We start from the raw sequence: 25359 nt of genomic DNA, 5'->3' as shown, positions 1-25359 counted from the left end.
GCCGTGTCAATGGAAACCATGTGTTGGAGAAAGCAGAAATGTGCTGTTCTCCTCGTTCCTCCACCGTTTTCACCTCATCCCCGACATTCACCGCGTCACGAGGATACCAGGAACTGTGTGTCGGTGCAGAACGGTGCGTCTTGAGCAGGCTCATCTTCTCACCTCACACATGAGCGGAGACGTTCCACACATCCACCACCGTGCTTCCTCTAAAACACACTGGGTTTTTTTTACTTTTACTGGTAAACGCTGATAATTTGACCGTACCCTCACAGATGAAGTTGTGCTAACTATAAAACATGGGACTCCACATGGAGAGACCCCTCCTGTGGGAATCCAACTAGGGACCTTCAAGCCACGAGCGCTAACTCTCATAATGATATAGCACATTATCACTACTGTATCGACACAAATCACTTAGTTGGGTCTCCGACGTCCGCTGATACGAACTTTTCGGGAGCCAAAAGCACCGAAAGACCCGATGAAGATGTCAGACTGACACGACTTCTTTTGCAACGCCGTTCTTCCTCGCGCAAAATGAACTCAAAACACCGTTAAGTTGCTGTTTTAAAGGTTATTCGATTTCCCAACAAATGAGAGCGCGGGGACGTGGGAGCCGGAGGACCCGGAGAGCCGCCTCGCACTTTCTGATTCCCATAAGAGGAATCTTCCTCCCGATGAGAGGATGATTGATCGGTGTTTGTTGCGCTGTCGAAGCCAGCGGAGCTAAATTCTGAACATTCCAGGTTTTCCCAAGACCTGTTCTTTGTTTGAGTCTCTACTTAAGAGGTTCTGAACGTTCAAGATATAAAACCGATAGGCGTAATTCGCCGCAGAATTCGTCTACACTGCTCCTACTGAAGAGTGCAAAAGTGGCGTTGTAAATCACACAATGGTTAAACTTCGGTCTTTTACTAAAACATACCAACTTCAACCACAGCTTTTATTGTCTGATGCTTTTTTGCAACTGAAGAATAAACTCGTATGCAGCCCTGGAGAAGGAGAAAACTCAAGGTTCCTACTAGAAGTGATCCTGAAAGCACATGTATATTCAGTATTTCAGTATATCAGCAATTTCCTTCGGGATTAATAAAGTTGTTCTTATTCTTATTCTTAGTATTCGGTGGGTTTATCGGCGCAAGGTTGGCTATCGATTAGCGGCAAACGAAATCCAAGGGTTCGGAGGGGAAAAGTGATCCAAGCCCCAAAACATTCTCGCCTCCTACCCGTGTAGATTTCGCCGTCCGACCAGCTTTGGGGAAGAAAAAAAAAAAAAAAACACTTGTGAAAATATTTTACCTCGCGAGTATCCGTGCAGGTCAAACTCGATCGGGGTTTCGGGGATCCCCGCCGGCGCTGCAATAAAAAAACGGCGGATCCGGGTTTTGAATCTGCCGGACCAGAAGAAAACACGACTCGAGCGTTAAGTTTCCATTTGGTTCTCGTTTTATTTCCTGCAAGTAAAAATCTGTTTGAAAAGTGCATTAGTACGACGTGGAGCTGGCTCGCGGGGCCGTTTCATGAGATTTTTGCAGAACAAAGAAAAACACAAAATCGTACACATATACAATCCGACGTTGCATTGTGGAGGCAGGTGGGCGACCGAGCGGAGCCGTGAAGATCGACGGCGTATGCGATGTTCCTAATTATCTTTGATTCGTTCGGAAACCCAAATGATCCCCTGGAGGTCGTCCGCTCGGAGAACGCGGGCGCGCAGCTGCGCTCCCTCATCACTCCCAGGCAAGGGGTGGGGTTCGCCTGCAGTAGCCTGCACGACAACCGGCGCGCTTTCTGGCGCTGACGAAAAACAGACGCTCGAGGCGATCAAACGGGACCGGGGTGAAGCGAAGGGGTCAGAAAATAATCACATCTGTGTAAATAAGCTTTTTTTTTTTTTTTGGGGCGCTATTTGTCAATAACACACACACACACGTAGACAGGGAGAGTAAAATCCACCACGATTCAGATAAACAGCGTTTATCGCCGTCGCCAAACGGATACGTCGACATTTGAACTCAAAAACTATTATTCCAGGGAGGGGAAACCCGGTTCGTGTCAACTCTTAAATATCAATAATGGCTTTACGTTTCAGCAGGCTTCATCCAAGTAATGTGCTTCAGGTAATATTTGGCAATCTTCAGTCGACGACATGTACGGACAAAACAGAACGACAGGAGCTGGTATAGAGAGACTTCAGTCTCCTGACTGGATGTTCGATTCTGGAAACAAAATTCACTGCAGAATCATCTGTTTTTTTGTTTGGTTTTTTTTTTGGGTGAGAGGAAGGAGATTCTACAGAGTAAAATGCGTGATCGTAAGCGAATGAGGGGAAATCTGGAGAAATTCCAGTTGCTCCCTGCTTTTCGTTGTGGTGTTCGCATGTAAACAATTCCGCCGTCGCTGTAAACACAACTGTTGGGAGCCGGTGGAACCGGGACTCCGTTGAGCGAATACAACGCGACGTAGCGTAAACAACTGGGAAGCACGGAAGGTATGACTTTGGAAACATCTGGACGCGACACGTAAAGTACAATGCGCTCAAAATAGCTTTGTGTGCAAAAACCTACATTCACCATAAGCAAAAATATTAAATATATCAAAATAAAGTATCTAGTATGGCCTTGTTCCCGAGATTCACCACAGGACAAAATGTGCATAGAAAAGGTTTAACACTAAAGAAGAGCTGAAATGTTATTGGCACTGGTGACAGCTGAAGGAATGTACATCGGTGAAACTGTTAAGTGTTGCAACGAGGATTTTTCCATCTAACGGAGGGTAAACGGGGGTGAAGCGGCAGCCCAGCAAAGGTAAACGCAAACGCCGCTGCTTCCCGCGGTAGCCAGCAGCGCCCCGTGGACATAGTGGTTCGGATTTTTCTAGCCTCGAGTTGCTCTTTGCAAAAACAGATGAGAAATGCTGCGTCCCAAACGGCGTGTCTTATTAGTCAGGGCTGTCTGCTTTTAGATTTACGACTTTAAAAAAAAAAAAGGTGTTATTTGTAAGAAACTGCCAAATGTTGAATTTGTTCGTTTCTCGCTCCAAGCGGTGGAGCTATCATACCAGAGACGGGGCGCATCGATCACCCGGCCTGTTTAATCTGAATCCACGCTCATTAACCGGAGCTACAATCCTCAAAATCTGGCCAATCCGCCGCAGCTCTGACGGCGGGATTCGATCGCATCGCTAGCTTACAATCTCCGGACCTGGTGTTCTATAGCAAAGATGGCGTTAAAAAATTAATGGGTACATCTAAGACCTGTGTTTGCTCTGTCCAAAGGAAAAGCCGGTGAACCCGATTGATGTTCGACGTAGACTCCGGGATGAGCTCGTGCTTCTGCGGTGGAAGGCAGAGTGGATGCTACGGGCTCATTATTATTCTGATCGGTCGGACCCACAGAAGACGCTAAGATACAAAGGGGCGGCCGGGATGAAAATGAGCTTTACACCCTGAGCTACAGGGAAAACGGCGCATCTTTATCTCCAACTCCGAGAGCCGCGGCCCCCTGCCCGATGGCGGGAAAACGACCCCGTCGGGTGCATTTGGTCATTTTGAAGGATCGCGGTTTTATCTCCAGGAGCGGCAGAGGATTCGTCCGCATTGGTCTGCAGGCCCCGAAAAAACAAAGTCCAAAACGTTTCTAGGCAGCCTGAACCAAACTGCGTTGGTTTGCTAGTTAGCATGCTAACTTTGGCCCCTCGAGGACACACAAGTCTTTTAAGTGACGGTTTTCATGCGCTAACAACTTCAGCGCATTTTTCTAATGCGCTCATGTCCACAGGTCTCTGGCCACGAAAACGACGGACGCGCCAGCAGGAAACAGGTCCGTCACATTGAGTTAAATCACCTTTGGCCAGCGGTGAAGTCACACTGCGAGAGATGGCTGGGTATTTTTGTGTTTCAGATTAAATGCTTAATGCGAAACCTTTAAGACGGTCGATCGGACAGAACGATAGCCGGACTGGACCGGTTCCCAGCGTCAGGTGAGAGAAGCAGCTGGGGGATCGTCTCCCTGACAACTCCACTTTGAGGACAGAGGTCTCCCTCGCTCGCCTATTGACGAAACCAGACAGCAGTGCTGTATAAACTTTGGCCCGGACGCGGCACCATCACGCCACATCTGGAGAAGCTTAATGCTGGGGGATGGAAATACATAACCGCCGAATTAAGCTGGCAGCGGTACCTGAGCGAAACTCAAATGTCTTTCTGAGAAAACTCTCCTAATTCTGTGGAACCATGTGAAGTTTTTCCACATGGCTATTTACTTTTTGATTTTTTTTTCTTTTTTTTTTTTTTTTTTTACAAAAGCGGCCTGTTCGAGTTCTGCTCTCTCTGCTGTTAAAACAATCAGAGTGGTTGTAAATTAAAAAACAAAACAAAACAAAAAAAAGTTTATGGAGATGCATTTTCTAATTTTCCATGAAACGGTGTATTCACAACTAGACAAGAGTGCAAAGCCGCGACAGGATGTTGCTCTGCTACTTGCATTGGATTGATGTGGGTCCTGACCATCAAAAATATAAAAATAGATGTTGTGAAAGCAGAAGACCATGATCGCCCCTTGGTGGCTGCTGGAGGTGACAACAAAAAAAAAAAAAAAAATCCCCCAAAAATGTCCTCACTCACCAGTGTGACACCCAGAAAGCCAAAAACTAACCCGCGCCCTGATGCTGGACTTCTGCTGCAAACGCAACCAAACCCTCGGACCGAACCGGACACGAAGACCCTGTCGGCCTTTTCTTCTGTGCGGACGTTGAATCCAAATGAGCAAAATACAAAGGCTCTGACCGGTTTGTGGCACGGGATCATCGTTAGCAAATGGACTCAATGTTCATCCTTCTTCTTTTATTGCTCAGATAAGACTATTTCTATTTAGGCAGTTCACATTTTTTGAAATGTGCCCGACCTCAGATTCTAAGTTGACCGGTCAGCGTAAAAAAAAAAAAAAAAAAAAAAAAAAAAAAAATGCGACGCATCTACAAATATTTGTTGGGATTTGTTCCTCCTTCGACAGCCATTGCAGCTTCTTCCATTTATTCTGAAAGCTAACCGAAGGACAATCCATCTAAATGTGCCGGTGCAGAAGCGCGCTTTCCAAAGTTTATCTCGTATCTGCATCGTGGGACTGAGGTCACGGTGAAAACCCTCATCTGCGTCCGGTTAACGGACCGGGTGTGAAGATGAACGTAGACATTTTGAAAAAAAAAAAAAACTCGCACCGTGTTTGGCCATTGCTGGAGTGACTGAATACAACCCTGCGTCTCCAACGCCTCGCTCCAGGTCGGTCGTGTGCTTAGCGACTGTTCTGAAAAACATATTAAATTAGAGTGTATGCTACTCGCCTGTTACGTGTTATAGATGTGAAAGCTGCAGCTGTTCGCTTATTCTAACTGCCTTTGAATCTCAATGATCTCAGGCACTAGATGTGTGTGTGTCGTTACATTCATCTGCAAATGGCCTATGACAGCGGTACACTGTGAGAGAAAGGCAACTTTTCTTTTCCTTTTTCAGTCAGGTGTTGATGCTTATTGGTCCTGACCGCGGCCGTCGTCCACGGATCAAAATTGGAATGAGCACTAAAAAAAAAACGTTTTTGTTTTTTTTAACAACGCCCTCAGATACGGGTACCTTCGATCACAACCGCCGTGGACACGGAAGCAGCGGGAAAAAAAAAAAAATGAAATGGAAGACTAATAGTACTGTTTGTTTCTTCATGAACTTAGAACCAGAGTGTCACCTTTCCATTGAAGAGCCTCTGACTCGCACCGCGTGTTGTGCTTCTCCCCACCGCCGCCGCCGCCCCGTCAAACTCCAGAGTCTGTGTACATGCCGTTGATCAAGTAGTCCACCTGCGTGTAGTCCTTCCTCCTGTAGCTCTCGTAAGCCTGCGCGACAAACAAGGCAACCGTGACGAAGAGAAAGAAAAGGCCAAAGAGCAGGACGGCCAGTAAGGACTTTGTGTCCACCAGCTGTTTGGAAAGCGCCGTCCCTGCCACCTCTGCTATAGATACTCTCGTCCCAGAGTTCGCGGGATTGTCTCTGCGGCCACCGGCAGTACTGGCGCTGGACGTGGCGGCAGTGGCGGGCCTTGTGGGTGAGGACGAAGCTGCTGCGTGAACGGGTGGTGCCTCGGTGCGCGGCTGCAGTGTGGAGGGCGGCGGCGCTGGGGACGTTTTTGTTGTCGAGAGAGAAATTGCTGTTTTCACACTTGGCTGCGTGGTTGTTGTATTGAGTCCAGCTGCCACCGCGGTCGTTGTTGTTGTTGCTGTTGTCGGTTTTGTAGTTGTTGTTTCTGCTGCTGTTGTTGTTGTTCTTGTTGTTGTTGATGTTGTTGTTGTTTCTGCTGCAGTTGTTGTTCTTGTTGTTGTTGTTGTTTCTGCTGCAGTCATTGTTCTTGTTGTTGTGGAAATGGTCTGAAAACTAACCGCTTCAGTCACTGGAACAGGCGCTGCAGTCGTAGATGCTGCAGAGGTTGTAGATGTAGTGCCAGCAGGCAGTGTGGGCACTGCAACTGGTTGGTCTGGTCTGGTTAAGGGCTGCTGGTGGGACTGTGACACGTTGAGTGTCTGGGCTTCATTTGGAGAGACTCTGGGATCGACGGCTTCTCCTGATGCGACCGAACCTCGTCCTTGCGATGAATTTGACTGGGGAGGGGAGGGTTGGTTGAATGAAGACTGAAATAGGCTTTGATCTGTGTTTTGCAAAGGGCCGGTGTCTTGGGTTTTATTTTGGCTGTCGCTGCCATCGTCACCTGGGGAGAAAGAGATTGCACCAATGACTCTGCAAGAAAATTTGACACATGGAAAATAGGTCGACAGCAGTCCCTCAGTTATCGAGCTACAGCAGTGAAGTTTCTCTCTTGCTTTAAGATGTAAAGAAGAAGAACTTTTTCCTACGATGGATAATCTTCCTCTGCCGCTTTGCCTCAGTGCCAAGTACCTTAGAAGGTGCAACCTGGGCTTCATAGTAGGACTTGAAATAAATTTAAAAAACCTTCAATTCACGCAAATGCAAGAGGAACACTGCAAGTGACGATCGCACGCCAATGTGAAATGGACAGGGCGAAATGCTAAATGCGTGCGATGTGCAGGAGATGCACAGAACGATGCTACGGTCACTGAGCCAACCAGAGCACGGTGTTCTGTATCCTGGGCTCTGATTGGCTAAGCATCATTCTCTGCATCTCTGGCATCAGCAAAATGCTGATTTTACTATGAAAATAATTGAAATAATAAATATATTCTTGCAATAATGTTGAGAGTAATGTATGGAGTTCTGCGATTAACTAACGACTAGTCATCCTCGTACACACCCGGTCAAACATTACGATATAAAATTACATTTATAACGTAAAAACCTGTGGTATAGCGAAAAGGCTGCAATATGAAATTGGATTCAAAAAGTTACAAATCCGGGATGCTGTGAGACTACGAAAAAGGCGAGGGGTGAGTGTAAATATTTTTGCAATGTTATTTGACTTCCCATTCTGGAACATCAAAATACACATGCTTAAATAATCTAATAATTACAAACTCTCAAATATTAGATTTTTAAGTTTTTCCTAAGCCGAACATCATGAACAAAACCGAAAGAAAATCCGTATTTATGCTCCAAAAGACAAAAAGAAACAGGACGAGGGATTCTCCATTTAGGCATTAATACTCTGAAATAATGACTTGCTGGTGCTCCACATCCAAGGCTTCTTCTCACCAGACCACTTCCTATTTGCAAACACTTGTGAAATTGGCTGCAAGGGTTCTCGGCCTCCACACCTGGTGCTTCTGCATGATGGCCATAAAGAGTTTCCCCCTTCAGAAACTGGAAAAATGTGATTTCATGACACGGCATACCAAATGCTGTGCTTTAGTTCTGGTTTCCCAACACACCTCAGGGGCCTCTAAACAGGGGGGAAAATGAATAGATACAAAAAAACCTCCACACAACAAGCCCCGGGATGCACACAAACAGGCCGCATTATCACCCAACAACGGCAATGGAATAAGAACTATTAGGTTTCAAACACACACACACACTTTTTACTCTCAATGTCAAATAATTTACACAGGTTTGCTGAAGCAGACAGCTGTGTGCTGGGTTTGTAATTCTGCCTGTGACCTTGTGTCTTTAACGGCTCATTTTGTGGTTCCACTCTATCAGGGCATAATATCCGGGTCATTTTCTAGATTGACGTACGGATGCTGTGAAATATCTGTGTTTTTTTTTTTTGTTTATTTTGTTACACACACACACAGCCCTCACCCGAACACACTGAAGTTCCATTAAATGCCCTGCAGGCCAAGATGACGCAGGAACACACCGGGAAAGCCAGTATTTATCTTTATGAGCTGGAAAGTAAGAGGTCTCAAACATGCAGTCAGGTGTAGCGGAGTACTTTCCTGTCCAGCAAAGGTAAAGACTCCAGGAAACTACAGTAAATCACTGGAGGGCTCGAGCAGGACAAGTTTTCCCACCATTTTTAGTCCAAGTGCATCACGCTCCTTAACGTGGAAAATACTAATGCTGTCAAGAACTCTTTTGGCTGGTGGAATTAAACTCTTATTTCCGTCCTCCATCCTTCACTATGTGGACTCCTGTAGAGGACAATGGGATGCTAGGCAGGTCACTAAATGTGTACATCTAAAAAAATACATTTTACAGGGGGAATATCATTTGGCAGAACACCATCAAGGTAACAAGTATGTTGACTCCCTTGCAGAAAAAAAAGAGCTTTGCAGTTGTCATACGCTCCGAATCATAATACACAATTAAATCTGAGATAATGATGTCGGGCTTTGAATTAAAACACGAGAATAAATTGTTCCCTCGGCTGGAGCTGCACAAGACATTGGGAATTGATCTGTTTTTTAGGTTTTTCTGATCACAGGTCATTTTCAAAATGAGAGTTGTTCCTTGGATCAGAGTTCACATGGAAGTCAATTATTTGATTATACAGGGGCTTATCGTGGAGGTTCAGAATTCACCAAGTAACGACTGTGCTTATTTTATTATTTATGTATATTTTGAAGCTTAATGACATTCCCCACACTCTTATTAACCTTTCCCATACTCTCGATATAAACACGTCCTATACTCCAACATTTACTTACAAAAACATACGCAGCTTCTCCCTTGCTTTAACATGTCAAGAAGTTGCATGTGTTCCTGCGATGGTTAGCATCTTTTTCTGCTGCTTAGCATCAGTGCTTGGTACCTTAGAAGGCGCATAATGTTTGGGCGTCATACTAGGGATTTAAATTAACTTTACGGACTATTCACACAAAAACAGCGCCAGAATAACACTGCGAATAGCAACCGAAATGGACGAGTTGATATGCTGAACGCAAGCTACACACAGGAGACGCAGAGAATAATGCTACAGTTGCCTAGCCAATCAAATCCCAGCATACTAAACACCATGCTCTGGTTTGTTACCACCCTTGAAAATGCAGATTTTACCCTAAAAATAATTGAAAATAAAAAAAAAGCATGCAATATAAAATTAGTTTAAAAAAAAAAAGTTAAAAATCCACAATATGGTAAGGGGAAAGGTAAACCGCGATATTGCGAGGGACTACTGAGCTATTAACAGAGCATTAATATAAAAGCATTTGTGCTTTAACTGAAACTCTGCTAAAGATTTCACCTGGTGTTTTTCCCAAGCACTGAGAACCTCACTATCCTAATAAATCCATCTCTGGAGGCTGTTAGTGCCTCAGTTTGCCCGTGACGGATAAATCAGAGAGGATAATGTGACGGCACCAGTGGGGTCCAGCGGTGGTGTTTGCTGCCAGGTTGAACCGATGATGGGATTCCGACCAAGGGGGCACCACTTGGAACTTATTAAATAGCTTGACTGCTGCAGCGGACTGAGAAATATTATACTTAACACCTAAATAATAGAGAGAGGACTGGACTTGAACATGGCATCCTCTGAAAAGCCCTCCAACGCCTGCAAGCATGAAATGTGAAAATCTGAGCATAGCACAAATTTCACTGCTGTTGCACGGTCGGTCAGTGTGCGTGTGTGTGTGTGTGTGTGTGCGTGCGTGTGTCACTGAACTGGGCAAACAAAGAATTTCATATCACTTTTCTTGTCTTTGACATTTCATCCTGTCATCAAACCACGACTTCCAAAAGCTTTTCTAATAGCAACAAATATACTCATTGCATGCGTGCATGATTTAGCCCTGGCTCTAAAACACAGCAGCTGAATATATCTGAGCTTTGGAGTTTTCTGGAGCAGGAATTTAAAAAGAAGCAAAGTAATGAACATGTTCAGGTGAGTCCCAGGTGAGCGGACAGCATTCACGCTGGGATTGTAGCAGCAGTGTCCACTGCAGCTCCTTAGCTCTGCAGAGAATGCAAGTTATTGATCTTTATGCTATGTGTCATATACCAGACATGCATTTACAAGTATCTTCCAGCCAACCTCCCCCCCACACACACATCACCACTGACACACCTGGGAATTTTTTCAACATTTCAACAGGCTATAAATGTTCGCTTTTAGTTGTCAGGGGGGGTGGGAGCGGGGGGGTAAAAAGTTGCTTTCCTTTTAATTTCCTGGGGGGTATTCCGCAAAGTTGGCCAGCTAAGCTGGTCTTAGAATTAAAATCAAGTAAAACACACAACGTCCCTCGCTCCGTGTGTTGGATTCGCTTGAGGTTCCAGGTTTTTGCTCAGAGCGTAAGCCAACCTTGCACAGTAAGCCAGCGGTTGTGGAATTCCCCGCGGGAGTGTTTGTTCAACAGACCTTCTCTTAGCACGGAGGCGGGCGAGTAATTACTGAATCTTAATGTGCATTTCTGCTAAATCAAACAAAGCCTAGTTTTTCAAACATTTCATTATATAATTATACAGTTGCATTAATTGAGATCTTGACATGTATGTACATAGGGATCACAGAAGCTTTGGGTTTTTTTAAACCAAAATTAATGATGCAATTTCGCCATTCCTGCACTAATATAGGGATATCTTACATTTAAAGAAATACTAAACTAATAATACAGTATGCAATTTCTACATTTCTTTAAGGGGGCTCTGCCACATATCATGGACACCTGTCAATCATTGTGGCGTGCAGCAGCCGTGAAACATGGCCACGCTGAGTAAGGCATTAATTCCTCGCTGGATGACTAATAAAACCATACATGCCAGTTAATGAACAGCCGGTGAGTGACGCAGATCTGGGCCTTAATAAACGTCTGGCTAATAAAAGTCGTCATTCGTGGAATAAAATGAGCCGTTATTAAGCCCCGCTCTGGTGAATTACAAGATGTCTGTTACTTGTCCTGACGACGGGCCTGTTAGCGCCGTCTTACTACCAAAATAAAAAACTTCAGCTGTGCAACAGAGTCTGAATAACAACCCAGCGAAGACTAGCTAAGAAGCTGGTCAGCGTACTTCGATGCCTCCGGTTGAATTCGGGGGAGCAAACGTCAGTGTGGAGCCAAATCATTGGTTTAAATTCTTTAAATGCCACCCAATATCTCCAATTTGTTTTGTTTTTCCAAACGCTGAGCTGCAGGACATCGGATGCCTCTGACTTTATGAAATCCCGGGGCAGTGTTGAACTTGGAGGCATGAAGTTTCCGCATACCTCTGTACCTGGATGGCGGATGCACGGTGCGATTTGACTGCTTATCCTGACCGTAAATTGGTGGGTCTCACAGGATCATTAATTCAATCATACGGTTTTCCCCTGCAGGCAGGGTCACAGGGAGCAAAGGCCTATCCGAGCTGCGACCGGGCAGGAAGCGGGATTCACCCCGGTCCAGTCGCCAGTCTATCACAAGGCCACGTACATCCATTCACCCTCTAACCCACACATCTGGCCAATTAAGGCTCTCGGTGCACGAGACAAAGCAAGTTTGTGGCAAAAAGCAAAGAAATTCCTGGGAATGCATTTGATCTGTTCACTTGCGTTTCGAAGAGAGGCTTCCGAAGGGATTCCAGCTATTATACACGTTTGTTGCAAATGTTTTCATCACTTTCTAACAGCTCTAAGAGCTACAGGTTCTGTTCCTACTTGAAGAAAGGGGAGTTTTTCCAATTACGCCATTGCCAAGTGCTTGTTTGTGGAGGAATAAGCTTAAGAAATGAAGCCATTGCTGCAGATGGATGGAATTTTTGTGTCCTATCGAGGGGAATATTTAGAACCCCTTCGTCAAGGTGTATTTAATAACTAAAACTGCTACTTCTCACAAAGGAACGTTCCAGACAAGAAGTGTTTCAGCTCTTCCGACACCCTGCTCATTTGGATAACTTCACATCAAAATCTCTGCTGATTATTCAACGTGCTCACACAGATTAGAAAACAACAGTACAACAATAGTTTTTTTTTCCTGAAAAAAAAACACAAAATGCTGGCGGATGAATACAGGCTGCACGACAAACAGTTGTTTGTCATGAAGCCTCATTGAAATGCATCAATCAACTCTTGGATCGAAAGCTAGGATTATAGATACATAGAACAGGGAAAGGAATGAAAGCTCTCTTTGAGCGATTGGCTATGAGAAAGAATCCAATTCCAAAATCATTCATTCAGACACTCTTTGCAGAAACGCCGTGCAGCCTGAGCGTACGGATTGTCAAAAGGTTGAACTTTGGCGCCATCTAGGGCTGTGTTAAAGCCCCGATCAGAGAGAAGCGTAGACTGGAGCTTAGCGAAATGAAAATCACCAACGATTTTCATCCCTTTTAACAACAGCCGAGGGTTACACCATCATCTGGGGGGCATGTATTCCACACGAGGAGACAAGAAGAAGGACGGGGAGAGATTATGACACAGCACGAGCCGATATGGACGACTTGATTTAAATGTATATGGGATCGATTTGTTTTAGATTTTAAAATCAAACATTCATTTTATACTACTACCTATTCAATTTAAATTACAGTTCACTCAGTCAACCATGATACATTTTTTTTCCTCGAGCAGTACGTTTAGGTGAGAGAGGTAGAAAATGCACTCTTACTTCCATAAGGACGACTCTGCATGAAACTAACATAGTACAAAAGAGGACTGCAAAAACAAGTCAGAAAACAACCAGACCAAGTACTCCACAGCTACTCTGACAAATGTGATAAGTGCCTTGAGTACTTCACCACACTCTATATGATCATAGTTTGGCTTTTGGGATGTTACTTTTGGGATGTTGCAGAGAAAAGTGCCTGTGTATGCTCCCACGATGGATTTGAAATGAGCAGAGATCGAAATCTGTGCTTGAAGCGGAGGCGTTTACCTTGGATTTGACTTTCAACAAGAAAATGCAATAATAGCTCGTCATTTTTGCAGACTTGCAATTAAGCAAACAGGAGGTCTAAACAATGCGGCTCATTTTTGAAATGAAGTTGTGTCATGGTGAGCTCAGCAGACTGGAGGACACCGACAGTGGCTTATCAGAGCAATTCTTCCTTTCATTCTTTCCTCCTCCCTTCCCATAATGAAAAACCTCCTCGCAACAGTCTGCCAAGGAAGGAACTCCTGAGACGGAAGGTGTGCGATCGTCAGGGGTCTGTGACCAGGACATGCTTAGATTAATTTGGAGAGTGTTTACAACAAGGTGCGGTCGAGGACAAAGCAACAAAAGAGCCACTCCAGTTCTCGGAAAGATTCTTCGAACACACAAAAGTGGGATGGACTACCATTAGCAAAAAAGGAGAGGGAAAGGGGGAGGTCAGGATAGAAGGTGTTCTATATCATCTGTCAACATAATGGAGGATGTGTAAGACATGGCCATGTATGGCTGCAAAGGGAATCAGGTCACTGGTGTTTGTCGACGTGACTGCAAACAGAAGTAGCAGGATGGATACTGGAGTGAGGAGAGATTTACATGCTGCTACAACATATCAGTGTTTCACTCCCGAAAGCCATCATTTCCACATTGCTGAATCTTCCTCAAAGTGGAAGGTCAAAGGCTTTTCACTTCAAGCTTAGGTGGATGTCTACATTTCAAATCCGCTGAGGAGATGTATACGGACACAAAACCGTGTTGTTTTACAGTTCCTAAAGAACCTGATAATATGATAATGGCACTCTTCAGGCGATTCTGTAGTATTACATTTAACAGTGCTCTCATTTGCACATCAGTGAATACTCACACGCAGTGGTGCAGTTGGGCTGGAGAAAGACTGGATGGTTTTTGGCCACCGTGGAGGAAGAATATGCAAAGAGCATCAGTAGGCAGAGGAGGTGAAGGCACACCGATGAACTTAGCCGAAGCTTCGGGGGACACGAAGACATGGTGGGCTGAGGAGGAAGGGCACGCACTCACGTAGGTCTTGGGTGAGCATCCACGCACATGGGCGGGCCCACTGAGTTACTGGCATACACACGCAACAAGTTGAGGCTGAAAAGTAAACAGGAAATTTGAGATGAGGACAGGATATTTCTCTCCCCTCTTGAAGCCCCAACCACTGAATCAATCAAAGACACAGCCCTTTACGGCAAAGCTATTGCATAATGTCGACAACTAAATGTTACTCAAACATGGAGGATATGATGTTATAGTGAATGTGACCATTTTTATGGGCCTAGTTTCAAGTCCATTTGAAATGATAGGTAAACGCGTCCCAAGATTCTTAACAATCCGATTTACTCAGAAAAAGTTTTGTTTCGAGACCGTGATGTATTTTTATGGAGAGGCATTTCTTGAAACAAACGCTGAAGACAGACTTTCAACACAGGTGGGAAACATGGTTTTAAAATGTTCACAGAAGAACAGGATATAGAAGACGTTTTAGAAATGGTAACGTAATTGTTTATTTTTTTCTGCAAATGTGTAACCGAAGGGCGTTTTATCACTCTCTATATCAATATTTTCAAACTCTGCATTACAATGTCGAGGGATCCTGTGAGGATCCGCTGTGGCTTTAGCTTGTTTGGACGCCTACTGTTCAGGTAAACACGCCGAGGTCAAAGGTCACGGAGGAATCGCGCCGTGACGTCACCGCCTCCCTCCACGTCCAGAACTTTTACCTTGCCCCACGCCGTTGTCTCAAAAGACGAGAGCCTCGGGGGAACGCGGATAAATTAAAGAAAATAAATCAAAATCGCAAATTACTTGCGTGTTTTAACCTAAACGCAGTCCAAAAGGCCACCGCGCGCAGACGGTGCGTCACGGACACAACATCCGGGTGTCATCCAGTTCATCCCAAAGTACGGCGTTGCATTTACATTCACCCGCCGCTCACCCGTCACAGCTACTGACGAGGAAATGTAAATGATTTAATTAGGAGTTAATTGGAATCGTGACAACCCCATAACTGATGGTGTCACTAAGACTGGTAACTTACTGGGAAATGGATAAGAGATAGAATTGAATTTTAGCGAATGTACATTTCATCCTTCAGTGTAGCTTTAGCCCGAGCTAACCACTCGTTCGGTATCAAAGTGCGTCGCCTGTGTTAAATATCAAGTACCACGCTGGTTCGAAAAGGTAAATATTTCGTAAAGAATTACCTGAAACGTGTTCGGAGTCATTCAGTGAACACAGCGGGCGGACAACATCGCGCAGACAGACACGGCGCTGGAGTCGGACGTAACACTTCCGGTCAGAAACGATGAAGAAGGGAAGCTTCTTCTTTGCCTACTTAAATTCATTACGCGTGTGCGGCTAGCGCCCTCTTGTGGTCGGGTGGGGAATAGCACCCTTCCAGGTTTCAAGTACTTCACCCAGACTGTCAAATCATTTTTTGTAAAATATATATCTAAAATAATTTTCAATGTTTTTTAATAATAAAATTAATCTATGCTTCGCATATCATACATAGACCACTGAATAATTTTCATTTTCGGAAACTCAAAGCGCCCCCTTTCACTCGGTGGAGGTGATCCTGTAGCCCGGTTCCAATGAAAGCCAGCAGCTTAAGGGTGCCTGAAGAGAGGGGGAGTGTGTGCGTGCAGTGCGTGGTGTCGCGATGCATCTGATACAGCGGTGGAAAAAGGAGTCACTTGTCTCCCTCCCCTCTGCTGCAGCTGTCCTGATTCCAGTCATCGCTTCTGGCAAGCCCTTGTGGTGAACAGAAACGCGGACTCCGCTCGACTCTCCAACACGGTCCTCTGCCACAAGACCCGTGCCACACCTCCTGATGGCCACATGTTTGATTTACGACCCTCGGGCGAGCAGAATGATGCAGCTGCGGACACGCTTCCCCTCCTGCTGTCTTGTGAGAGGTCGTGAATACGTGACAGCCCTCGCCATTCAAGTGAACAGCAAAGCAGATGCCGTGGTCCCAAGCTATTTCTATTAAAAGCTTCTAAGTAGCACATGTAAAGGGCTCGGCCTCCCGATATCACGCTGGGCAGTTGGATCCGTTATTGTCTGGTGTTTTCTCTGCGTGATAAGAATGCGGAAACACAGCTCAGCAAGGTGGATAAAGGATTACCAGGAAGCCGGGTGTGTCGTAAACACCGAGTCAGTCCCGAGTTCACGGTCTCTGCAGGATCCTTGTCATTTTCAGGGGGGGGAAAACATGATGGGATGTTTTACAGTGACTAAAAGAAGAGCCAGTCTGAATGTGGTGGTTTTAGTAAACAAGACTCAGGCAGCACTTGATGATACAGTGAAGGGCCGTCCCCCTGCCGGTCCAAATACAGCCGACCCGACCCACTGACGTGCCAATGAGGGAACCGGGCCTGAGGTTCCTGACGTGGAACGTAGGATGGATCCACATGGCATCAGGCTGCTCCGGTCCCACAGAAACAGTTAGTCGCCTGTCATTTGACAGGGGAGGAACCGTGGTTGATTGACGTTCAGCCGCTTTAGCAGTCTTGTTGCAAGTGGCGCTCTGGAGAAAGGTCTTGAACAGGGATGGTAGCCATCCTGGAAGGGCGTGAGGTCCGTTGAGGAGCAGGAGCAGGAGTCCTCCAACCGGATGAGGCACTCGCGCCACAGAGACGGCTCTCTGAAGGCCCAAAATGGGTAGATCGGATTAGAGCTCCCGGCTCCGTCTGCCCGCGCTCCTCCTAGAACCTGGAGATGAACCAAGGGGAGCCATGAAACCTGAAACCTTGGTCAGCAACGGCCAACAGCTCCCTGTTCACGATATGGCAGAAGAGGGACAGTGCGGGACATAGCTTCAAAGATCGGCGCTGGTGAGAAGCACCAAAGGACCCTCCAGAAACCCCGATCGACCTCCGCAGACCAACGGCGCCGCACATCAGAGAAGGTGAGGAACCATCAAGATCGACAAACACCTAAAGGGAGCGTTCGGTCAGATGTGTGAAGATCTGAAGCTCAAAGTGAAAAAGTTCCCACGGGTGTTTTTTTTTTTTTTTTGGAAAACTGCAATCGCTCTAGTATAACCAGGAGGGCAAGAGGACAGCTGGTGTCACACACACCCAGAGGTGCCACGGCCAATTGAATCACGTCAGTGGAGGTGGGAGGAGGAGGAGGAGGAGGAGGAGGAGGGGGGGGGGGGGTGCAATCTCATATCAACTTATAGTCCACTCTCAACGTGAGGAGAAAGTCCACGGATTTCCCTCTCCCTGCCCAAACGTCTCTCAAACCCAGCCGACCCTCCGGGATGTTCCTGCCCGCCGCCTCCCGGCTGCTGCGGTCGTCGTTGCGGACGCGGCTGCAACCCGCGGCCGGCGTGTCAGCCAAGCCCGCCAAGCACGTCATCGGCGCCAGGGTGAGTTCACTGACCTGGTTTGACCGCGTCCGCCGCGCTCCTCCACATGGACTTTTTTCATTTATTAATTTTTTATTAAGTTAATTTAATTTATTTATTTACATATATATTTAAATACATATTCATGCTGTGACATTGCAGTTCCTGCTGTTTTTTTTTTTTTTTTTTTTTTTTTGCACTTCCTTTAAGTGCGTCATGGCCATTGTGGCGGCTGAGCGGCGCACGTAGGGCCCCGCAGGAGCAGCAGGTGGACGCATCTTTTTATTACCCCCCACGCAAGATAGAGTTTATTTTTGAGGGGGGAAAAAAACCTTTTATTTGTTTTATTTTTTTTCCCGTACAAGCCCCTTACCTGTTGAAAACTCGAATGCATAGAAAAAATGTTATAGGATCAGTTTGATGTATTGGGAATATCACGAAGGAGAAGCGTGTGTGTAATAACACTTGATTTTATGAAATATATTTGCTATAACGATATTAGAAAGCACTGGACGTCAGTTAAGGTCAATGGAGTCATCCAGGTTTCCCATAAATACAGCGATTTAATGTTGTATATTTTGAACAAATGTGACTTAAGTTATAACTGCATGCATGAAATCATGTTTTCTTACTTTTTTGTAAATATAAATGTATGAATATGAAGACTTTTTTAAAATGAGCCCTCAAACCTCCATATCAGTGGTCTCTGAGAAGATGTCATTATTAAAGAGGTCAGCTATATCCTCAGATGTGTCAAGAAGTGTAAATACATATATTTATTTTAGCATTTAGTGCTCACAAAAAGCAGTATTTAGATGATCTCCATGAGGAGGCTGGGCTCTGCAGCACCACCAGTGGTCCGGAACTGCACAGAGCAGATGATAATAATAGCTGATATGGAAGTCAAGCTGTAAAGCAGCTCTCTGCAAAGTCGCTCGCTGCAGGAAGTCCTCTCCCCTTCCTGAACACAATAGCAACCACAAATGAGAGCCACTTCTTGATGGACCTCTGTGCATGCTCCTCAGGACCAGGTGATTGCTCTCACCGTCATGTTCGTGGCCATTCTGGCCCCGTCCGGCTGGATCCTGGCCCACCTGGAGGACTACAAGAAGAAGGAGTAGCGGAGGAGGACGAGCAGAGTGTCATTCCCATCCATGTGAAGCAAATGCCTCGTTCCTGCCTGACCTGTATCAACGAAGGGCTGCGCTCCAACTGTTTTAACCTGTTGCAAATAAAAACATATCCAATGCGCCGAAAACATGTCGTTTATATTGACTTTGGTTGGTTGTTTCGGTTTTAGTAGTCGAGGTCAAAGTCAGCTTTGTCAGTTTCTCCCTATGCACTGGACAGAGCAATGGAGAAGACATTTCTCACAAATGACATGAAATAAACAAAATAATGATAGAGTGCAAATTAGCAGTAAAGCGCAGTTGCTGGACTTGAATTTCTTCGCTTGAAGGCGTTTCACCCCTCATCCGAGAGGCTTCTTCAAACAGAAACCTCTCGGATGAGAGGTGAAACGCCTTCAAGCGAAGAGATTCGTCCAGTTGCCAAGACAAGAATTCACCATGACTTGGATGACTGAGAACCTCCACAGACAAGTTGCTGTACAATTTGGGATGACTACTCTTCGACTTGTGCAGGAGTTAGAAAAGACAGCCAGGAGACTCGCGGACAACAGGAACCACCTGCGCTTCAACCTACGACGTAGACAACAGACGATCGCCCCAAACAGCCCATGTCTACTTTCCTCTGTTCAGTCTTTTTTTTTTTTCAGAACTGAAGAAACCTCTGGGGTGAGGGATGAAACATCTTTGAGTGAAGAAATTCAAGTCCAGTTGCCACGACAAGAAGATTTACACAAGAATTCACCATGACCTGGATGACTGAGAACCCCCCACTGATATGCACGGTTCCATTAAACAGTAAACATTTAACTATGAGATATGAAGTATAAAGTACACGCAGACACAGACTGATATTTGACAGCACAAACGAGTAGCAGCAGAGGTTATTTTTCTTTCTTTTTTTGTGTACAGTTAAGTGCAAAGGTCTATTCATTGATGCGATAGCAGAGAATATTAACATTCACAGCTGAATAAAAGTCAAATAATTACATCGATCCATTTATTATCTTCGCTGCTAATCCTGCCCTCAGGGTTGGGGGGGTGGTCTATCCCAGCTGTGATTTGGTAAGAGTTGGGGTTCACTGGGTCACAAAAAGAGACACAATTCTTTTTTTTTTTTTTTTTTTTTTTTTTCGAAATAAGACAGAGGGAAACAAAATATTCACATTTATTCAGATCATCATTGCTGCAGCACTGATGTCACTTTAAAACGGCTCGGGGCCAGTTTCTCTCAAGTCATTTTTTTTTCTTTGCATATTTCTCAGGGTTTCCAAAGCCAAGTATACTGCAAGCCTTACAAAAACAAACCAAGAAAAATCATTGAAAGGTGTTGTACAAATAGCAAACTAATTATTAGCGACACATTTGGACATGAGCGGGCATTGGAGGTGCAAAGAAACAAATAAGCCAGTTTGGGGGATTTTACGTTTCATTTAAGGTCCATTGAGCACGATTTAAACGTGATTAGAACGTTGGCTTTTGAAATCTGACATGATTTTTTTCCACATAAAGATAGAAACGGGAGACGTGTGAAGCGGGCTGAGAGTAAATCTACTTCCACGGTGAGCTTTTCTGGATCCATGAATCCCCGCCGACCACCGCAGCTTGATTCCTGCTTTGTGTTTAGGGTCTGTTAGATCTAACGCATTACTTATTAGTTTCAGCGGTCAGCGGGTTGCAGATTCAGACTGACAGTGGAGGTAGACTTCATCACACTGACGGCTGATGCAGAAACAGCACTTGTGATTACTCATTTTGTCTAACATACATAGAAATACATGTACAGTGTCGACGCAGGCAGTCCTACAGTACAAATTGAAAAGCAACCTACCCATCAAACCCGTGCACATTCCGTGCAGAAAAATAAAACCAATCCCATATTTAGTCATAAAGATCAAAACCTACAAATACCTGATTTTTTTTTTTTTGTTTTTCAAATAAAAAAATATACAAATAAATTGGGTCACGACGTGATGTGCCCATGAAAGATATAAACATTCAGAATTGGAAAGCGTAGCGCCTTCACTCTCAGAGGATATGCTGATGAGCGTGGGGACATTCTGGATTCTACGTCTGCAGGTCTGTGATGAAGACTTCAATACAGGGTGGGGGAAATCAATGACCTGGAAAACTAAAAAAACAAACAAACAAAAAAAACTTTATTCCTTATACACCTGTCAAAATGAATAACACACTTGGTGCTTGGAACCTGATTTAAGTTACAGACAGGCCACTTGACTATAAAGTAAGCAATAAAGAACGAGGGGGAGAGTGTTGAAAGAAATAAAGCCCTGAAGATAAACCCCGCTTTGGAGGTTAGAAAATAAGGCCTCAATGGGGGGTGGGGGAGAAAAGAAGCTAGAATCTTGCATATCATCATCATTTTCTTTCTGTGGCGCAGACCATCAGTCCACCTGCTGTGATCCCATCTTGTTTCTGGAATGAAAAAGGAATGTGCCAAAACTCCTGTGCAAAGCTCCCGGACATTAACCAGGAAGAGGGCGGTAGGGCCTAAACAATATACGTCACTTTTGAAGATATCATTAGGGGATACCGCCCTGAGACGAACCTATCTCCAATAAACGTAAGCAGTGTGTTAGTAGGACGCGTAATGCTGAAAATTATACTTGGGATCATTGAGTTGCCCAGCAGGTCGTGCCATTCTCATACGGCAGCCTGAAGCAGGTAAAGGAACAACGTAGGTGGAGGGGGGCTGAACTGAATCAGAGCATATCCTTGCAGGCTTAGCAGGTGACGGCATGGTTGGAGGGTTAATTTGTTTTTCCCCTTTTTGGGTTGCGGACAAAGCAAATTGTGAGGTGCATAAAAATGTAAAATTGGTTATGATGCACGAAGCAGCCTTCTGTGCACAATCTATTGTTTTCCTCTTTTCAAAATCAGTACTGATTTTAGCCTCCAGGTAAGTTAACCAAGGCATCTTCTGCAGAGTCCAAGTGTGTTCAAGGGTTACTAAAGTTAATCATTGGCTCCTGGGACACAGACGGGTCCATGGCAGTAAAGTGAGAAGATGGACCACTCAGAGTGCCTGATTCAAACCTGCCGGCAGAATTAAAAAGACGCTGCTATGAGTGGTAAAGACCTTCTTGTATGATCAGGTTCAGTGTCACGACAAACCAGCAGCGGTGGCGTGTAGCTTGTGGTCATTTGATGTGAAGGGTGAGGTGGATACTGTTCAAATGGCTCTAAAGCAGGTCAGAAGGCTTCGTGCTGCTCTCATCTTTGCTCGTCAGCAGGAGGAAATGCCCTCCGGTCAAGGTCCATCAGCAGGAGACGACATCATTTAAGAGAGCTGAGTGGTCGGCAAATATCCTCGTCTTTTACCAGGAGAAACTCGGCTCCTGGGAGAAAGTGCAACAGGTATGCGTGTCCAGCCGGCAGAGGGGGGAGGGGGGACAAACACTGCTAGAGGGTGGCTAGAACCCTGAGGAAGGAAATGATAAGAACACAGAAGGATTGTCCCACGCCAAAGACAAGAGCCTCCAGAGACATCATCGTCTTCCCTGCTGCCTTGTATACCCCGGCTATGGCGGCACCTAAGGAAACAGACAGCGTCCTTTGTATTTGTGAAAATAACATGCAGCTGCTGTACGGCTGGGAAGCTTTTTGGCTTCTTTTCCAAGCTGGTAATAATTACAACGCCTTTATGATGACATGCGCATATATTTTAATATACTTCATGTATAAATCTCTTCGTCTCACAGGTGAAACGTCATCAAGAACAAAAACTAAGTCTAGTTTTCCACAACAAGCTTTGACAGCGATTCCTCAAATGTAACAGTAACCCTCAAAATGAACATAGGGGTGGGGAACTTACTCGTGAGGACTCCTCCACACACCGGCCCGACGATGCCCATCAGGAGGATGGCAATGGGCATGAATCGGGCTATCTTGTGTTGACGCAGCGTGGCAAGGGACAGCAGAGCTGCAGGCAGGTGGAAGACCAGGGAAGAGACTGTTGCCCACAGAAACACCCCATACCACATCTCTGAAATAGACGAACATACATCAATCAGTGCCACCCGTTGCTTATCTCATTAGTAATTGGACGGATAGGGCAGATGGGCGACTGGTAGGACGTGAGCACAGCTGAGCAGAGAGTGACGCCCGGCATGAAAATCCAAGCACCGACTTTAGCATGGAGTTTTTCACCATTTCCATTAGGCTAAATAAAACCCTGAAAACCTTTTTATCTGATCTACCCAATACCTTCCAAAACAGGAAGCAATACGTCAAGAGATCCTAAGATGCCACAACAAGCGTTACTGACAGAATTTTAACCCGATTCAATAAATTGTGGGGAGGAAAAAGCCAAATTGGTGACATTGCATATCAAGAATAACACCAAATCACAGCTGATGCTAATCAAAGGTGGCGGAGCTCAGATGGTCAGACCGTTTGTCTTGGGGCCGAAAACTTCCTGGTTCAATTCCCGAGCTCCTTCTCAAACTGAACTGAAGTGTTGTTTCGCAAAAACTGAATTAACTGCTAATGGTTCGTTCATAATGGGTTAAATAAAGTGGACAAATTTGCATGTAGTTATGCTTGTACATCAACAACCTCCCCCCCCAAAAAATATTGTTCTGCTTATAACACCTGATGCAGCCCTCATATTTGCAAATCCAAAACAGAAAGTGATCATTATTTATTTACATCAATTCTATTGATCTTCAGCTTTTCATGAGGACAGTGTAGCACTTTGGCCCTGTTTACATCAGGGAATCATCGCTGTCCTGACTGATCCAACCAAAACCAAACAACGTGTGCTGATTTGATATCATCACGGTGTGAAGCCGTCTATAACACGCTTAAATGCAGCACAGACACAATAAAAACAGATCTCACAGTAGGCATTACGGATATATAGTAAGACTGAGATGGTTTGAACATGTCTAAAGGAGGGGTGGAGAAGATCTGAGAAGAAGGATGCTGAGGTTGGAGCTGCCAGGCAGGAGGTCTGGAGGAAGACCAGAGAGGAGGCGTATGGGTGGAGGGATGGAAAGAGGATAGGAAAGTAGTTAGTGTGTGAGGAAAGGATGCAGAGGAGAGGGTTAGGTGAAGGACGATGATTGGCTGTGGTAAAGAGAAAGAAGACTCATAATACAAAAATTACCCACCTCGGTAATGGAGATCGATTCTACATTTTGAAAATTGATTGGGCTTTTTATCCTACTGCTTTAATATGCTGTCAAAACTGTTTATAACACAAGATACTAGAGGGAAGTGGGGCCAGTTCCTGAGTGTCTTAAAATGCACTTACATCGCATCTAACTTATATGAAACAGCATCTTTATCTTATTACATGTCTTTATATTTGTTGGATCCGTGTATAATTTAATGGAAAATGATGTAACAGGATTTTAAACAACCGCGGCGAGCAGGGCCCATAAACATCAGCTGGCATGAAGCGGAGGAGGGAGGCTAGCAGGTGCATGCGAAGGCTCTGCCAACCATGGATATTTATGAGCAAAAAGTCAAACAAGTTTGAAAAGCATTTACATTGTAAAAACAAAACAAAGGAGAGAAAACGAGTCGCCGGGTGTAACATTTTAACAAGATATTTTCGCTATAGCGGTGAGAGACGCGCATTGCTAACAAGCTACAAACATTAGCCTACCTGAGAATTCTTTAAGGAATGTGTCGTTGCCTCGATGCGTGCCATTTTTTCTCGGCACCAAATTCAAACCGGGTATTTGCTGGAAAAACCCTAACTCGCTATATGTGCCCAGCATGTCTCAGGTTGAAGTCGGACACAGCATTAGTGAAAGACAGCGGGCGGACGCGGCTAACCCGCTGGGATTTGTTTGGGCTGCGTGACGCAGGAGTGGTTAGCATCGGGCTAGCTAGGTTAGCAGTAAACACAACTTCATTTGACGTCATCACACCGGTCCGTCGATCCGCCGCGGTCCCCACACGCCCGGTTCTCGGCGGCGATCCATGCGGTCCAAATCTACGATTTATAGCACAACCACAAAATGACAAACAACAAGGAAGTCACAAAATAAGGATAAAATTGAGGGTACACTGATCGTCTTCCGTGGAAATAGCAATGGAGCGCGTCGACTTCAGGGCGGAACCATTGAAGCAGCGCTGGGGAACTTTATTAATTGTGGGACCGGAAACCAAGCTTCCCACTGCTTTGCAGGACTAGCATAATATCATCCCATTCATGCGCGAGCAGCTTCATCTTACTGAAATTCACTTAAAACAACGAAATACAATTTTTGGGGAGCCAAGAAGAGATCATTCTGATGGTTACAACAAGAAATTAAGCTGACGTTAGCTGATGCTAACCCTCGCAGGGGCGGCTGAGGTGAGACTGTCTTGGATCCTCAACGCACTGAAACCCACAGTTAACATTGATCAATGTTGTAAACAAACAGATTAAATAAAATAAAAGTGACGGTTTTCTTGATTGAGAGGCTTCGATTGAACGGGTGAGCCGTTGACATTAACACGAGATGGTTTTAAACGCAGATATGAATAAGCTGTTACTGTTGAATGACCAGTTATGGTATTTTCTGTGTTTAAACGTCAGGAAACAACCTGAAAAAAATATTGAAACATACTGTCGCTGCAGAGCTTGTAGAATAACATTTT

General features: G+C 45.1%; 2 protein-coding genes and 1 long non-coding RNA gene across 3 annotated transcripts; 1 reads left to right on the top strand and 2 right to left on the bottom strand.

Moving 5' to 3' along the window:
* Positions 1-1423: 1423 nt before the first annotated feature.
* On the bottom strand, positions 1424-15553 carry LOC147225207 (uncharacterized). The gene is made up of 3 exons (XR_015107396.1): positions 15462-15553; positions 14102-14349; positions 1424-6749 (listed from the first exon to the last, which is right to left on the bottom strand). It is a non-coding gene; the product is annotated as an uncharacterized LOC147225207 (long non-coding RNA).
* Positions 15554-17423: 1870 nt separating this feature from the next.
* On the top strand, positions 17424-18864 carry cox8b (cytochrome c oxidase subunit 8B). Its single transcript, XM_086163568.1, has 2 exons — positions 17424-17635; positions 18640-18864. Exons 1-2 carry the CDS (start codon positions 17528-17530, stop codon positions 18733-18735), a joined length of 204 nt encoding a protein of 67 aa, XP_086019694.1. The 5' UTR covers positions 17424-17527; the 3' UTR covers positions 18736-18864.
* Positions 18865-19813: 949 nt separating this feature from the next.
* Positions 19814-24614, bottom strand: tmem170a (transmembrane protein 170A). Its single transcript, XM_086163567.1, has 3 exons — positions 24377-24614; positions 22577-22747; positions 19814-22295 (listed from the first exon to the last, which is right to left on the bottom strand). The coding sequence occupies exons 1-3, from the start codon at positions 24489-24491 to the stop codon at positions 22165-22167; spliced, it is 417 nt and encodes a 138-aa protein (XP_086019693.1). The 5' UTR covers positions 24492-24614; the 3' UTR covers positions 19814-22164.
* Between the last annotated feature and the right edge of the window lie 745 nt (positions 24615-25359).

This window comes from Fistularia commersonii, chromosome 17 (assembly GCF_037954325.1).
Source record: "Fistularia commersonii isolate RoL2024-O1a breed Wild chromosome 17, RoL_Fcom_v1.0, whole genome shotgun sequence".
Classification (NCBI taxonomy): domain Eukaryota; kingdom Metazoa; phylum Chordata; class Actinopteri; order Syngnathiformes; family Fistulariidae; genus Fistularia; species Fistularia commersonii.
The sequence above is the reverse complement of the archived record's forward strand: the minus strand, read 5'-3'. Positions and strand labels throughout refer to the sequence as shown.

What these genes read in the sequence shown, in the direction of transcription:
- tmem170a (XM_086163567.1), bottom strand. Translation starts at nt 24,491, where the DNA reads ATGCTGGGCACATATAGCGAGTTAGGGTTTTTCCAGCAAATACCCGGT. An exon ending in ATTCCTTAAAGAATTCTCAG is followed by an intron (nt 22,748 to 24,376) that starts GTAGGCTAATGT and finishes CGTCTATTTCAG; the next exon opens with AGATGTGGTATGGGGTGTTT. An exon ending in GTGTGGAGGAGTCCTCACGA is followed by an intron (nt 22,296 to 22,576) that starts GTAAGTTCCCCA and finishes CTGTTTCCTTAG; the next exon opens with GTGCCGCCATAGCCGGGGTA.
- cox8b (XM_086163568.1), top strand. Translation starts at nt 17,528, where the DNA reads ATGTTCCTGCCCGCCGCCTCCCGGCTGCTGCGGTCGTCGTTGCGGACG. An exon ending in AGCACGTCATCGGCGCCAGG is followed by an intron (nt 17,636 to 18,639) that starts GTGAGTTCACTG and finishes CATGCTCCTCAG; the next exon opens with GACCAGGTGATTGCTCTCAC.